Raw genomic sequence first — 15282 nt, forward strand, 5'->3', positions numbered from 1 at the left:
CACCCTCCTGGCCTCCTCTTCCCCGAGGGCCTTGTGGGCTAGCAGCTCACCTGGTTGGTGGCGGGTGGGGCCCGGGCCTGCAGCAGACTGCGGGAGGGGACAGGGCCCCTGAGGGTGTCCTGGGGGGCGCACTTGTTTCAGCCGCAGGAGACCACTGCAGATACCAGCACATCCTCTTTTGCTTGGATGAGCAGGTGTGAATTGGGGGGTTAAAGAAATGGAACTTGATGAACTGCAACAAATCGGGATGACGGGCTAGGGGCACTCGATGCCATTCGTCTGCCTCCCCTGTTGTTTCCGTGCCCACTTGTGTGGGTCTGACTTCGGCCCTTCAGCCGAGGCTTCCCTTCTCCCTCTGATGCTTGGGGCCGCACCGTCGTTTGCGGAGGGGCGTCCAGTGCGCCGTGGGACGTTGAGCCCCATCCATGGCCTCCTCGCAGCAGGTGCTGGCAGCCCCTCCCTAGCTGCGGCAGCCACAAGGTCCCCAGAATCACCCTGGCTGAGAGCCAGCGCCTTAACCCCACTGCTGGAAAGTCTGCTCTCCTCCTGAAGAGCAGCACGGCCGTCAGAGGCACAGGGACCAGCAGGCCAGTCCCCCAGGAGAAGCAGCACAGCCAGGCACCGCCCTTGGAGGACACATCCATGTGTGTCCACTGAGGCCGGGGTGGGGGTAACCTAGCGCTCACCTCAGAGGACAGTTGAGGGACCAGACACATCAATGCACGTGCAGTGCTGAGGACGGGGCCGGTTGCGGGGAGGGCAGGGGCTCTGTCTGGGGCAGGACGGGATCGGGACGAGGTTGGGCGGGACAGGGTCAGGGCGGAAGGGGGGTCGGGACGGGTGCCGGGCGGCCAACTCCATCACGGGTGCTGTGACGTCTCCTCCTGCTGCTGTTCCAAGGGTCCTTGTGGAGCCCTGCATTGGCCTGGTCAGGGGCACAGAGCAGTCGCAGGCTTGGGTCGGCTGCAGGTGGGGGTGCGGCTGCGGACCACAGCCAGGCCACCGCGGCAGCCACAGCAAGAGCCGCTGTCCTCGCAAGCCCTGTGACAGCTCCCGGGACGGGAAGCTGTCGGCAGCAGCCTGCCCGCGTCAGTGCCGCCCGCTGGGGCACGCGGCCGCCTGTGGTGACCTGCCTGGGGACTGCAGCGGCGCCCGGGCCCTGGGGAGCTTGCCTGCAGCTGTGGACAGCGGTGAACTCCTTCGTGGTACTCACAGCGCCTGGGAAGTAAGGGCCGTCCTGGGAGGAGGTGGCCTCCAGGACACCGGCTCTGGGAGATGCCGCGTGAGGTCTCCCCGGGGGGCGCAACACGGCGCAGGGAGCAAGGGTTGGCAGGAGGCGCCTGGCTGCGGAGGGAGGGTGTGGGAGAGGCGGAGCAGAGGCAAACGCCCCGGGAGAGACCCTCCGAAGGCCGTGCACACTGGGCCCGTGTCCAGAGGCCAGGGGAACGTGACCCGGAGCTGAGGCAGCAGTGACCTGACAGTGGCTTACCGTGTCCCCAAACTCACGAGTCACAGACTCGGGAACGCCAGCTCCTGCACACGGGAGGAACACAAGAGCCACGGGCACGTGCGCCCAGCTGCCGCCGCCCAGGATGGGCGCTCCGAGGGCACCTGCGAGCAGCCAGGGGAGACCGCTGCCCACTGTGGCGGCGCAGAGCCCGGGCGAAGGTGCCACCAGGTGGCCGCAGCACCCGACACTAGGAGGAGGGGCGAGACAGAAACACCGGAAGGTAGGAGAGAACCGAGAATACTACAGGGCAAACGCTTAGGTACAAGGAAATAAACTTTGAACGTACAAAATAGTAATTTTAACATCCTGTGGAGTTTAACTTATTTTGTAGAAGTAAAGTGAAAGACGGTGATACAAAAAGCAGGAAGGGTCAGAGCGTACAGCGTGCAGGCTCTGTCCCTGCTAGGGAAGGGTAAAGCTACATTTCTGTGAGATCACAGTAGGCCAAAGTCCCTAGAGTAACCAGTAAAACAACGTGTAACTAAGTTAATAAAAAGGGGGGAAAAAGTAATAGTATTTTATTATCCCAAAGATAGGCAAAAAGAGTGAGGGGAGAGAAATATAAAAACATTATGGTCCCAGTAGGAAAAAAAAAAAGCAGGGTAATAAGAGATAAAAACCCAAATATCTATGTAAGTAAAATAAATGTAAATCGGCCAAATCGTACAAGTCACAGACTAAGATTGTCGGACTGGCTGAAAAGAAAAACAAAATCTAATCATGCGCTGTTTAAAAGAGACCTGCTGCACATACAAGGTCACAGAAATGTTGGGTGGAAGAGATGAGAAATAGTATCCAAGTCATGGAGCTACTCGTCAGATGAAAGCCAGGGGCCCCGCGGGTCGGTCACAGGGATCCCCACCCGAACTCTGTATGTTCAGTGATGTAGCCTCATAGGCACGAAACAGGAGTCACAGGGATAAAAGGGGCCCCGGACAGGCCGGCGTCCAGAGACCCAGTCGGCACGCGGGGCCGTGGGGGAAAGCCCGTCGTGTGCAGACCCGCCGCCGCCGTTCCCGACCGGGACCCGAAGACTCCCAGGGGAGTAGAGTCTGATTCCCTCTGTGTCCTAACCACAAGGCAATTAAATTAGAAGAAGGCCCATAGCTGAGAGCTATAATTAATTTGAAATTAAACAGTACCCTTATCATCAGCAATTAGTTAAAGGAGAAATCGGGATGAAATTTAGAAAATATTTTAAAGTGACTTACGGAATGAAAATACCACATGTCAAAACTGACGAGACTTGTCTACAGCAGGCCTTAGAGGAAAAATACAGCCCTGAACACAGGGAGGAAACCTTAAAAACTGTAATCGAGGTTTTGGCCTCTAGAAGCTAGAATAAAAACACCTCTAAGAAAAATAGAAGGTAACAAATAAATACAACAGAATCAAAGGAAAGGAGACAAAATATGGAAGAAGAAACCGACAGTGGTAAAGGGTTCCAAGGGGACTAATAAAGTTGATGAGCATTTAGGAAGGCCCAAAAAGGAAAAAAAAAAGAAAGAAAGAAAGAAAGAAAGAAAGAAAGAAAGAAAGAAAGAAAGAAAGAAAGAAAACCCCAAATTCCACCATCAGTCATACAAAGACATCATGGAGATCATTCAGACTCCAAAAAAACTAAGAAAGGAGTACTGGACGCAGCCACACTGTGGTGGAGTCTGGCCATCTGGGCCCCGCTGCCCTGACCTCCCCGGCGGCCTTGGGAGTCACAGGAAGCCCTCCCGTGGGCCGTCAACCCACAGGTGCAGCAGAAGCCAAATCAGGCTCCCGGCACGCATTTATTTATTTGTTTGTTTTCACCAATTGGCAATCGGAGTCTAAAATTTGTGCAGAAATGCCAACTTGCTATCCGGAACCTGAGGACCCATTTAAAGCAACAGAAGGTAAGGCAGCGTGCTGCTGACACAGAGAATATACCACCCACAGAAGGGGGCCAACAGCACGGAAGAAATCCCGAACAAGCTGCATCCACACAGCGCCCGCTGCGTGAAGGGTGGCACTGAGGGCCGCGGGGCAGGGTGGTGCAGGGTCTGCCGGGCCTCCCTCCACATCGCAGACCTTACACGCGAAGGGGGAAACCGTAACAGCGTTAGGGGAAAACGAGACGGCCCCCTCGTGACCTCGGGTGGGGAGAAAGGGGAGCCCTGGTGAGCTGCTGGCGGCGGGCACACAAGCTGGCGCAGCCACTCTGGAAGACAGCGTGGAGGCTCCTCATAAAGTTAAAAATAGAGCTGCCCTAGGACCCAGCAAACGCAGTCCTGGGTATTTACCCAAGAAATACAAACACACCGATTCAGAGGGATACAGGCCCCCCGATGTTTGTGGCCGCGTTACTACACAATAGCCAAGGTCTGGAAGCTGCCCAAGTGTCCATCAAGTGAGGAATGGACAAAGAAGATGTGGTCCGTGTACACAATGGGATATTACTCATCAAGAAGAATGAGATCTTGCCATTTGCGATGATGTGGATACAGCCAGAGACTATTATGCTAAGTGAAGTCAGTCAGAGAAGGGCAAACACCATACGGTTTCACTCATATGTGGAATTTAAGAAGCAAAATGAGCAAAGGGAAAAAGAGAGAGAGAAACCGAGAAATAGACTGTTAGCCCTAGAGAAGCCGCTGACGGTCAGCAGAGGGGAGGCGGGGGGGTGAAGGTGTGCACTTGAGCTGGGGTGACGCGTGCACGTATTGAATCACGACACTGTGCACCCCAAACGGATATAATGCAGTGTTAACTATTTTGAAATTAAAATAACTTTAAACAGGGCTGCCCGGGTGGCTCAGCGGTTGAGCGTCTGCCTTCAGCCCAGGGTGTGACCCTGGAGACCCGGGATCGAGTCCCACATCGGGCTCCCTGAATGGAGCCTGCTTCTCCCTCCACCTTTGTCTCTGCCTCTCTCTCTCTATGTCTCTCATGAATAAATAAATAAAATCTTAAAAAAAATAACTTTAAACAAAAAGCAAGCCCCAGAGGAGAGCCTCAGAGCCCACATTCTGTGTATACAAGGGACGAGCTCCCTTCCACCAGAAAAAGACAGGCGCTCCCACAGAGAAAAACAACTGCAAGACTGGAATTTTACAGAAGATACCCAGATGGTCCATAAACGTTTTTAATGGCCCTCACCTTCAGCGGTTACCAGGGAAATGCAAAACTTAAAGCTGCGTTCAGCTGCCAGTAGCCCCGCGCCAGAGCGGCGGGACCCGAGCAGGTGCCGCGGGCGGAGCGAGGGCGCGCGGGCGGGGCGGGCCTCCCACCTGCGCCCCGGGCCTGCGCCCGCAGAGCTGCTCGCGCGCCTCCAGCAGCTTCCCGGGCAGGGCAGCCAAGGTGGGGCCTGCCCGCGGGGCACAGGCTGGGGCATTCAGGCGCAGGACTCTCCGGGAAGCCTGCCCGGTGCCCTGGGGGCGGGGGGGGCTCCGGGCCTGCGGCTCCCCGTGGCAGGCGGTGCGGCCCACTGAGGATTTTCCGCTTTCCGTGTGTCTGCTCCACCCGCACACATGACGCCAGTGCAGCCCCGGTGGGTGCTTGCAAATGTGAAACTGGTTCCTCAGCGACTGGGGGTCTGTGCTGAGGGCCGCGGAGCACCCCCCGGTGGGGTGCGGGCCACGCGCAGCAGAGGGGAGGGCGGGGGCACGAGTGTGTCCACACCCGTGGCGTTCAGGGGACCAGGCAGAGGATGGACCAGGCTGGGTGGCTGGAGGATGCTCCGTCTCTTACCTTTTGGGTTCTCAGGCAGGTCAGGTTTGTGTCGCCCGAGGGGCAGCTCCGTGGGTCTGGGTGGACTCCGCATGCGCCCTCTGCCCCCCTGTGGCCTCCACGAGTCCTGGGGGGCCTGGCCCCAGCCCTGCGGTGTAGACGGCCCCCCAGCCCACGCCCTCAGAGCCTCCCGGACTTCTCAGGGGCTGGGCCTGCATCGTGCCCGGTCGGTTGATTCCTGCCTGTCCCACGCAGGCTTGGCAAAATCTCTCGGTCACCGAGCAGCATTTTAACCTCCTGAATGAAATCCCGCCTAACCTTCGGATCCTCATCCTGCACCACTCCCGGGACAGGTAAAGCCCTCCTGCTCCTGCTCTGGGGCCGTTCCCCGCCCTGTTAAAAGTGTAGCAGGGTAGCGGGGACGCAGCCTCGATGGGGGGCATGTTGTCCGTGGACCAAAGGCTGGACAGACAGGGGCTGGCAGGGGCTCCCACTGAGATGGGCTGGGGCCAGGCTGTATGGCGGGGGCCTGTGCCTCTGCTGAAGGCCACCTTTACCGTGGCCCGGACGCACTGGCCTGGCTCGGGAGCTCGCCGCTGATGACTCCCAGATGGGCCCATTTCAACGCTGCGTCTTGACTTGGCCAAGCCATTTATGGGGAGGGGACTCCTGCCGGGTGTATCTGGTTCCCCGAATCAGCATCTCGGGGGCTCCTCTAGGACCCCACGAGCCGGGCTTTGACCCTGCCCTTTGTCCTGCCAACAGGGCCCATCTGTACTGTGCTGCTTATGAGAGACCCAAGTCCATCCCGGCGGCCAAAGGGAAGGTGCTCCAAGTGGGGGGTGAGTCCTGCGAGGTGCTTATCCTGAGCCTGGGGCACGCACCCCGTGGGGCTGCTACAGGCAGGTCCACCCTCCACGCACTTGCTGGGTGGGGTCATTGAGCCTGGGAAGGAGGCAGAGGCATGTGCTTCCGGACCCCTGGCAGCCCCTGGGGCCCCCACTCCCCCTCCTGGAAACACCACCTTCCCGCTCTCCTCAGGCCTCAGGCACAGGATTCCACTTAGCATTTCATTTAAAAAAAAGGAAGGCTGTAGCACGCACGGGAAGCTCCCATCCGTGTCCCCACTTCTGACGGCCATCGTGAGCGCCCACGGGCGAGCTGTGTCCGTGGCCAGCACCTTCTCACGTGGAGGAGCCCTGTGCCGGCGGCTTGCTCATGCTGTCCCACACTCCCAGCGTTCACGCACGGCCCCACTCTGTCCTCAGCCCCAAAGGGCGGGTCTGTGAGGCCATGGGGCGGCACAGCAGGGGTGTCGGTCTCCACAGGCTCCTGCAAGGTGGCTCGGGTGGCCGTGAATCCAGCCACCTTCTCCCGCCTGTTGGCCAGCACCCAGCGGTTCCGGGAGCTGACCCAGGCCGAGGTGAACAATGAGGACCTGCTCCCGAGCTCAGGCCCGGTGAGCCCCTGAGCCCAGCTTCCGGGCTGCTCCCACCGCCAGGCAGGTGGGGTCAGGAGGGACAAGTGTGTCCTCAGCCATGCAGGCCCCAGGCAGTGCTGGACACCTGGACTGGGGGCCCCACAGGGTGGCCAATCGTTGACATCCCTGAGTGAGTCTGGTGCCGATGCCTCCCTGATGCCAGCAGAGAAGCCGATGGGGCAGGGGGTGCCAGGGTGGCCTCTCGGGTGGGGGGCAGGCAACCCCGGCAGGAGCACCGTGTGCGGGCGGGTGGGTGGGCCCCTGGCCCCCAGGCTTTTCTCCCGAAGGGCAGGTTCGAGGGCCCTGCAGGGTCCTTCCACTCTGCTCTGACCGCGGGCTGATGCCTGGGTTGAGCCAGGAGCTGGAAAACGTGCACCCTGAAAGGGAAGGACACTCTGTGCAGAGCTTCAGTGACGTCCTGGCGTCCATGGAGGAGTACCTGAGGCCGCTGTTCCCCGTGCTCGGCGGCCCCGAGGCCAGGTGCCTGCGGGGGCTGGGGGCGGGGCCACGGACGGGTGGGCGGGGCCACGGAGGGGTGGGCGGGGCCATGGGGCGGGGCCACGGAGGGGTGGGCGGGGCCATGGGGCGGGGCCACGGAGGGGTGGGCGGGGCCGCGGGGCGGGGCGGGGCCACGGAGGGATGGGCACGGAGGGGTGGGCGGGGCCACAGGGAGTGGGGCGGGGCCACTGGGGGTGGGCGGGGCCAGGGAGGGGCCAGCGACATCTGCAAGACCCCGTGGGGTGGGTTTCGGGCCCAGAGACAGACAGGAGGGTCCCCGTGTCTCCATCCCCAGCAGTGCCCCGAAATGCCGGGGGTAGGCAGGAATATGGGGCCCCGCCTGGGGCCGACGGGGTGGGAGCTCAGCCTGCAGGCCAGCGCTGCGGGACCCCGAATCCCAGGGTGAGCCGGGTGGCTGGCTATGGGGTGGGGGACGCTGTTCCCACCTGGAGGTTCAAGTCTCTGATGCTTCCGTCTGTGCCGAATCAGACGGTGCTGAATTCAAACGGCAAGTGCACAAAGGGCCCTTCACATCCAGAATGCCCGACTTGGGGCGTCTGTCATAGGGGAGAAGCCCTGCTCTGCTGGAAATCCTTTCTGGGGGCTCGTCCCCACCACTCAGGTCCCCTGTGCCCCCAGCCCTTGCAGCACCTGGTGCAGGTACAGGGGAGGAGTGGGGGGCACGGCCCCTGTGATTTGTTCTCAGTAGAGGAAGGCAGAGGGCTTGGCAGTGGGTCAGAGATAATCCAGAGTCCTGGCTGTGCCTGGCTGTGCCCGGTCGTCCCTGGGCCCTGGTATGGGGAGGCGGCCCCAAACCTGAGCTGTGAGAAGTGCCTCGTGGCACTCACCGCCCTGATGTGGAGGCGTCCAGAGCTGTTCTTTCCATTCTTCGTGCACATGATTTTCACTTGTTTTTAAAAACCCAAGGACGTGCTTTGGCTTCCAGGATGCAGGTCCCCACGGCTGTCGCGGATTCTGGGAAGGCAAAGGGCAAAGACAAGGAGAGGAAGGTGTCACAGGCCCAGGGTGAGTGGGGGCTGGACGGGGCTCTGCTGGGGGGCAGCTGGGCGGGGTGGGGGCCAGGCCTCCCCAGAGGGGTCTGTGCCTGCCCGGCCGCCAGCACAGGGGGACCCAGCGCGCTTGCCCTTCCCCAGAGAGCTGGTGGCCCATGTGCGCGCTGGGGCAGCGGAGACGTGTGGCCCGTCACCCTCCTGGGCACCCCAGATGACCCACGGCCGATGAGCGCAGGATGAAGTGTGCCTGGCTCAGCCGCCCCGGGGAGAGGGCCCGGCTTGGGCCTGGGCGGCCTCGGCACCTCTGCGCTGCCAGGACAGACCCGCCGGCCTCACTGACCTGCCTGCGCCACCTGCCACGGCCCAGACGGGAGGTGCTGTGGCGCACCCGGGGGCTCCACCGCTTACCCGGCACTGCGGGTTGATAAATCGCTCTTCAAAGGCATTTTTATGGGTCGGCTTTCCGTGGCCCCCGCAGAATCCATGAGCAGAGGGAAGGGTGATGAGGCGAGGGCCGGAGGCTGTGGGCATGGAGGGAAGCAGGCCCGCCCCGTGGTTCGGAGGCCACCTCTGCCCGCCTGAGGTCAGCTCTGCCCTAGAACTTCCCCAGATTAAGGTCTTTGCTCACTTTTAAGCGATTTGGTTTTGCTTTGAACATACGGCGCGTTCAATCCAAGTGTCTTGTGGCCTTGCCCTCTGCGTGCTTTGGGCCTGGCGGAAGGAGCGGGTCGTCCAACAGGCCAGGCAGGTCCCCCGGCCTTGAGGGCTCCACGGCCGCCGGGCGGGCTGCCACGTGACAAGTGTGCAGACCTTCATCCTTCGAGAGGGGCTCCGTGGTGAGAGGGGTCCTGGCCTGGAGCTGCCCCGGAGCTGGCCACGTGGAGGCTGGACCGCGGAGGCCTGGGGAACCTGGCGGGAGCTCTGCGGGCCTGCATCTCCGCACAGCGAGTGCAGCCCATCCTGGGCTTCGTAGGTCCGGGGGAGCCCGTCCCCCGCCGCCTTCGTAGCTGCTGCCTCCCTGCCCACAGTTCAGCTCGAGGCTGCAGACGACACCGTCCTCATCGTGGACAGGCATCTTCTGGAGCTGCCCCTGGAGGGCCTCTCTGTGTTTGAGGCAGGGATGGTGTCCTCCGTGTCCCGAGAATTCTCCCTGCAGATGCTGTGCAATCGCCTCCGGAAGGAGGAGACAGGTAAGGGGCACCCTCGGCCGCGCCCCAACTGCCTTCACTGTGGGCCCACCCGGGTCACCTCCAGGCGCTCCCGCCACATGCTCTAATCAGTGGCTGCCACCTGCTTCGGGGGCCTCAATGGCGTGTGAGGTGCCGTGGCTCCCTGGAGGAGAGGTTAAACACTGATCTCGGCCTCACGAGCCTGTTTGAAAGGTGTGGGTGGGTGGTGACCAACGACATGGCCACCTGCTTCCTGGGTGGTGAGCAGAGGCAAGGAGGGAGGGACCAGGAGCAGGGACAGGACTCAGGCCATTGGCAACCATGGGCCCAGAGCCTGAAACCATCCAGGCTGTAGCTTGTGCTCTGTGCTGTTTTACGCACTTCAACAAATATGAAGTTAAATTAAAAACAAATAGTTTGGGCTTTGGCTTCCATCCCAGAGGAGGTAACAAGGACCGAATTTGCCCTTCCAACAGAAACAGGTGAAAACTGGAAAGAGAGGCAACGGTGGGTTTCGGACTCTGGAGGGTGGGGCTGACCCCACATAAGACGGATCCGAGCCTAGAGGAGCGATGACCTGTGCTCAGAGCCCTCGGAAGGGGAGTACGGCAATTAATAATGGCCAGTGTCTCCCACCAAATCGAATGCAAAACAACGGGTCCAGAAGTTTCCATAAGCCCCAGCCACAGGAGGCGGAGAGGAGACTCCAGGGGGGGTGGTCAGAGCGACAGGCCCCCGGGCGGCGTTTCAGGAGCAGCCACAGAACACAGGCGCTGCGCTCGCAGAAGCAAGGCCAAGAGTGACCCCGACTTCCCGACGGAGCCAGCGCAGCCGGCGAGCGACAGACATCCCTACGTTAGTGCCGAGGGTCGGAGCCGCAGCCCACACGCCGTGAGGACAGCGAAGTGGAACACAGAAGCACCCAGGAATGCGCAAAGGGCAGGAAAAGGGAAAGAGCCGCTGGGGCCGGTAGAAACAAACAGCAGGTGTGTCCACACCAACCAGCAGGCGCCCCCTCCTCCGTGGAGGGTCCCAGCCCCCGACGAAGAGGGAGGGCTCTTTGTGGGCGAGTCCGCGTCCAGGGCCAAGTTTTGGCAGGTTGTCTGGTTTTCATTCTTTTTTTTTGGTTGGCAGGGTTTCCATAGGTTTGTGTGTGCACTTTCTTATTTTTGTGACCACAGATGCCGCCTCCCACCCTGTAGTTTGTTCACTCTCTTAAATGGTGTCTTTTGAACAAAATATATTTTAAAAGGTTTTATTTATTTATGCATGAGGGATACACAGAGAGAGAGAGGCAGAGACACAGGCAGAGGGAGGAGCAGGCTCCATGCAGGGAGCCCGACGTGGGACTCGATCCAGGACCCCAGGATCACGCCCTGGAGTCGAAGGCAGGCGCTAAACTGTTGAGCCACCCAGGGATCCCCGCTCTGGGGTCTTTTTAAAAACTTGTTGACTCACAATCATGAAGCTCTTCTCCCATGGTATCTCGTAAATACATCTGGTTTTCTTTTCTGCCTTTAACATTTTATCCACCCTCCTGACCTACAGCGCAAGGTACGGTTTCCATTTCTTTCCCGACATGAGCACCCAGTGGTCTGTGCGTCGTTTACAGGAAGGTCCTTGTTTCTCCTCTGCTCTGGGTGGCCCGTGTTGCTGTGGCAGCAGCAGAGAGTAGAGCACCCCCGGGGTGGTGGGAGGACTCCCCAGAATCTGAGTGTGACCTGACCCCTGTGCAGATGTGACCCAGGGACCGCCCTGAGACAGCAGAGTGACCCAGATGACCCAGGAGGCCCGATGGCAGCACCAGGGTCCTTTTAAGATGGAGGCAGGAGGGTGGCAGAGGGATGGGAAGAGCCGCGCTGCGGCCTCTGAAGATGGGGAGGCAGCGAGGCCGCCAGGAGGCAGGTTGTAAGGAAAAGGCGGGGAACAGATTCTCTCCAGAGCCCCCAGGAGGAAACAGCCTGGCCACACCTGGATTCCAGCCCAGGGGGACCCTTTTCGACTTCTGACCTCCAGACGGTGAGACAGTAAATGTGTATTTTAAGATCCCACGTTTGGGGCAGTTTGTTAGGGCAGCAACGAGACATGCACACAGGCTCTGAGCGTGAAGTACCAGTAATACTGACTAAGCGTGAGTTCAGGCTCTCCAAACGCATTAGTGGGTGCTGACCGCCAGGACCCCGCACACCCAGAGCGGGGCGAGCTCAGGGCCGCGGGCCGCGCCGGCTGCAGGAATGCCGCGTGCGTGGGAAGAGCTCAGGGTTCTTCAGGGAGAACGACCAAAAGAAGAGAATTGGCGGATGAGCCCCAGACCAACAGTCGGAGAACGAGTAAGAAAAACAAACGAACGGAACGCGTGAGCCGAGCCCCCGGGAGCCAGGGACCGGGAAGCACACACAGGCCAGGGAGAGGAGAGGCAAAGCCCCAAGGACGCCCGGAGGGATGAGCAACACTGGCCGACTCCACAGTGATCGGGACAGAAGCCGCTACCAGGACGTGGATTTCTTAAATCCCCCTGCATTTGGAAATTTAGAAACACACTTGTGCACATCTCATGGGACGGGACGGTCCACGCCTGGCGGAGTGAGGGCAGCGGGGCTGGAAGGGCCTCACAGCTTGAACATTTGTATTGGGAAAGGAAAAGGTTGGATGTTCATAAGCCTTAAAGCATCGAATTTATGAAGTTAGAGCAAGAACAGCAAAAAAAAAATCTCTTAAGAAAGCAGAGGAAAAAAAAAAGAAAAAGAAAAAGAAAAAAAAAAAGAAAGCAGAGGAAGTGTCCAATAAACGCATGAGCAGACATCAACAAAAATAGAAAACAAAATCTTTTTAAAAAAACTCATTAAATAGACACATTCTGGTAAGAATGATCAAGAAAGAAGTGGATGGTGCACAAATACGCGTCAGGAATGAAAAGAGACTCAAACTCTAAAGATGCAGCAGAGATTTGGAAGATCGTCAGAGACCGGACGACCGCGTATCCAAACCCTTAGGCCAAGCGGACCGCGTCCTGGGGAAGCACAGCTCCCGGACCCCGAAGGAAAACCCTGAGGGCCTCCGAGCCAGCAAGGAGGGGAGATGGACGACTTACCCCGCTGGGATCGACCAGACTTTCCAGAAACCGTCCACGCCAGTCTCTACGGGTCTCCTCGAGAGTAGAGCGGAGGGCCCACCCGGCCTAGACTTCCGTCGCCCCGGGCACCCAAACTGCCAAGAACAGCACAAGAAAGAAAAATAGAACTCTCACCACCCAGCCCGAACCCACAATTTACAAGTGTCATTAGATTAGATTAAACAAAAACAAACTTACAAGCATCTCAATTGCTGCAGAAAAACAGCATTTGATAAAATGCTTGCGTTCGTAGTAGAAATTCTTAGCAAAGGGGACAGAGTGAAATACCTCACGCCGGTGGAGGCGCCACCTGGACCTGGGGCCCGCTGCCTTCCTGAGGGCACCCCCGGGGAGCCTGCCGTCCCCGCCCTGCTGGAGCCTCGATGCGGGGGGGGGGGGGGGGGGGTGCAGAAACGGGACGCACGAGGGAGAGGGAGGAAGGCGAGGCAGTAAACTGCCATCCTTTGGGCCCCTCTGATAGAACCAGGAGCCACCAGAACGCTGCGGCGTAAATCCTCGTGCGGGGGGCAGAACCGCCCAGTGGGTGCTGGGCCCACTGTGTGAACGGTCAGCCAGGTGGGCTGGGGCCTCCGGGACTCGCCTCTGGTGGGGTCCCTTGCGCCGCCTTCCCCGGCCCTGCAACCTTAACAATTCAAAGGCGACTGCTCTCTCGGCTTCACAAGAATTAAAGTAAAAAAAAAAAAAAAAAAAGAATTAAAGTCAATTGTTCACTACTTTTGGGTTTGTTTTTTTGTTTTTTTTTAATTGAGGTGAAAGTCACAGAATGTAAACTTAACCCTTTTAAAGTATGAACAGTTCAGGGACAGTTAGTGTGTTCATGATGCCGTGTGCCACCAACTCTACTAGCCCCGAACACCACCTTCTCGTGTCGTCTGCAGCCGAAGGGGCCATGAAGAAGGAAGGCAGAGGCAAGAAGAGGATTCCAGGGAAGAAGGGATGGAAGGTGGGCACGTGGGCCTGGGGGGCCTGGGGTCCCAGCTGCGGGACACAGGACCCCAACGACCCTTGTCCATGGCGCAGGACACTCCACCCCGGCTCATCCCGCCCGACTGCATCATCGTGGACGCCGACAAGTTCAAGTGTATCCTTTACCGGCCCCGCTGCCCGGGTGGCCCAAGCCCGAGCGCTGTTGCTCCTTAACCGAGACCTAGTCGTGGTGGACCCCTACGAGGAGGCCCAGGGCACAGGTGAGTGCCTCCCCGGGCCACGCTGGGCTCCCTCACAGGGCAGCGTGGCCGCGGTGCTGTGGCCTCGGAGCCGGCCTCCTGGGCACGGCCTCTGTCCCCCGGCTGCCCCGGTTACACCGACCACGCGGGGGGAGTAGGCCCTTCGCCCTCACAGCCACGTCAGGACAGTGGTCGTGGGAAAGATGAACCCCTAAACGGAATCCGGTGCAGAAACGGGACTTGGTGCTGCCCACTGCAGCGCTGAGTAGTCAGCTCCTGGGGGTTGCTTTGGCTAAACTGGTTTTTAGACTCTTTACAAAGGAGGGAAGGCGCCCTGACGTGCCCACCAGCAGCAAACGTGGAGTCGGCCGGGCCCTGGGTCAGGCCTGCTGCTGCCCACGCCCGCGGCCTCGCAGCTCCGCCCTGCTTGCTCACCGCTCCATTCCTGTCGCAGAAATGCTGACTCCTGTCTTCGTCACCCGGGAAATTCTGGAGAGATTCCGAGACACGTTCACCGCCCTGTGGGTGGGCCATCTGGGCAATAAGCACCTGCCCAGGTTGGTGTTGGGGTGTCCTGCAGGGGGCAGGTCTGTGTGGGCGGCTGGAGGGGTGCTCTGCACGTGCTGGGAGGGGCCGTCCTCCGTCTCCCCTTGTCTCCCAGGCGCCCCCGGCCTGGACCTCCCATTCTGCCCCGTGCACCCCCACCTCTGCTGCCCCCCCAGGGGCTCCTGGGGTCTGGCCTTTCTCCATCACACTGCGGGCTCCCCCGTCCTCATGGTGCCTGTGTGGGGGAGTCACTGTCCTCATACCCACTGCACAAGTGAGGACCTGGCACCCAGGGGTGGGCTCCTGCCCGGGACCCCCAGGCAGTCCAGTGCCCGCCGGCCCCTGGCTCTGACACCTGGGGGGAGTGTTGGGGAGAACCTGGAGAGGGGCGGGGCCTGCTGGGGGCGGGGCTGTGGGAGGAGGTGGGGCCTGCTGGGGGCGGGGCTGTGGAGGAGGCGGGGCCTGCTGGGGGCGGGGCTGTGAGAGCAGGGCGGGGCCTGCTGGGGGCGGGGCTGTGGGAGAGCAGGGCGGGGCCTGCTGGGGGCGGGGCTGTGGGAGAGCAGGGCGGGGCCTGCTGGGGGCGGGGCTGTGGGAGGAGGCGGGGCCTGCTGGGGGCGGGGCTGTGGGAGGAGGCGGGGCCTGCTGGGGGCGGGGCTGTGGGAGGAGGCGGGGCCTGCTGGGGCGGGGCTGCAGGAGAAGAGGGCGGGGCCTGCTGGGGGCGGGGCTGTGGGAGAGGAGGGCGGGGCCTGCTGGGGGCGGGGCCGAGTGCTGGGGGCAGGGACACTTCCCTGTGGGTGCTCTCTGAGACCTGGGTGCGGTTGGCCGTCAGGGACGCATCCTTCTAGCACTTTCCAGACTCCCTGCTCAGTGAGATGAGGACTCATTCCTGGGAGTCGAGGGCCATTGTCAGGAGAGCCACGTGGATAGAAGGAGCCCAGGAGGGAGCTGACCCTGGGCACCAGGAGAGTGGCCGTTAGCTCTGTCCCAGCCGAGGGGGTCGGGGAGTGAAGAGCACAGACCCATCCCGAGAGTGTGCAGCCCTGAAGGCCCCCGTCCAGGGGTGGTCCT

At 60.5% G+C, this 15282-nt stretch overlaps 1 protein-coding gene across 8 annotated transcripts in view; it reads left to right on the top strand.

Moving 5' to 3' along the window:
* Positions 1-15282, top strand: part of CFAP46 (cilia and flagella associated protein 46) — a 94259-nt gene that overhangs the window by 75400 nt on the left and 3577 nt on the right. For 3 of the 8 annotated variants that reach the window (XM_077877109.1, XM_077877115.1, XM_077877111.1), the window contains 10 exons: positions 5465-5562; positions 5975-6051; positions 6538-6668; positions 7048-7169; positions 8134-8213; positions 9229-9390; positions 13381-13445; positions 13523-13583; positions 13654-13689; positions 14123-14225. In XM_077877109.1, the coding sequence (XP_077733235.1) occupies positions 5465-5562; positions 5975-6051; positions 6538-6668; positions 7048-7169; positions 8134-8213; positions 9229-9390; positions 13381-13445; positions 13523-13583; positions 13654-13689; positions 14123-14225 (935 nt within the window). Of the gene's footprint in view, positions 1-5464; positions 5563-5974; positions 6052-6537; positions 6938-7047; positions 7170-8133; positions 8214-9228; positions 9391-9845; positions 12879-13380; positions 13446-13522; positions 13584-13653; positions 13690-14122; positions 14226-15282 lie in introns of those variants that run through there. The other 5 variants (XM_077877113.1, XM_077877112.1, XM_077877114.1 and 2 more) reach the window with 5 other exon arrangements.

Source organism: Canis aureus, chromosome 29, assembly GCF_053574225.1.
Source record: "Canis aureus isolate CA01 chromosome 29, VMU_Caureus_v.1.0, whole genome shotgun sequence".
Classification (NCBI taxonomy): domain Eukaryota; kingdom Metazoa; phylum Chordata; class Mammalia; order Carnivora; family Canidae; genus Canis; species Canis aureus.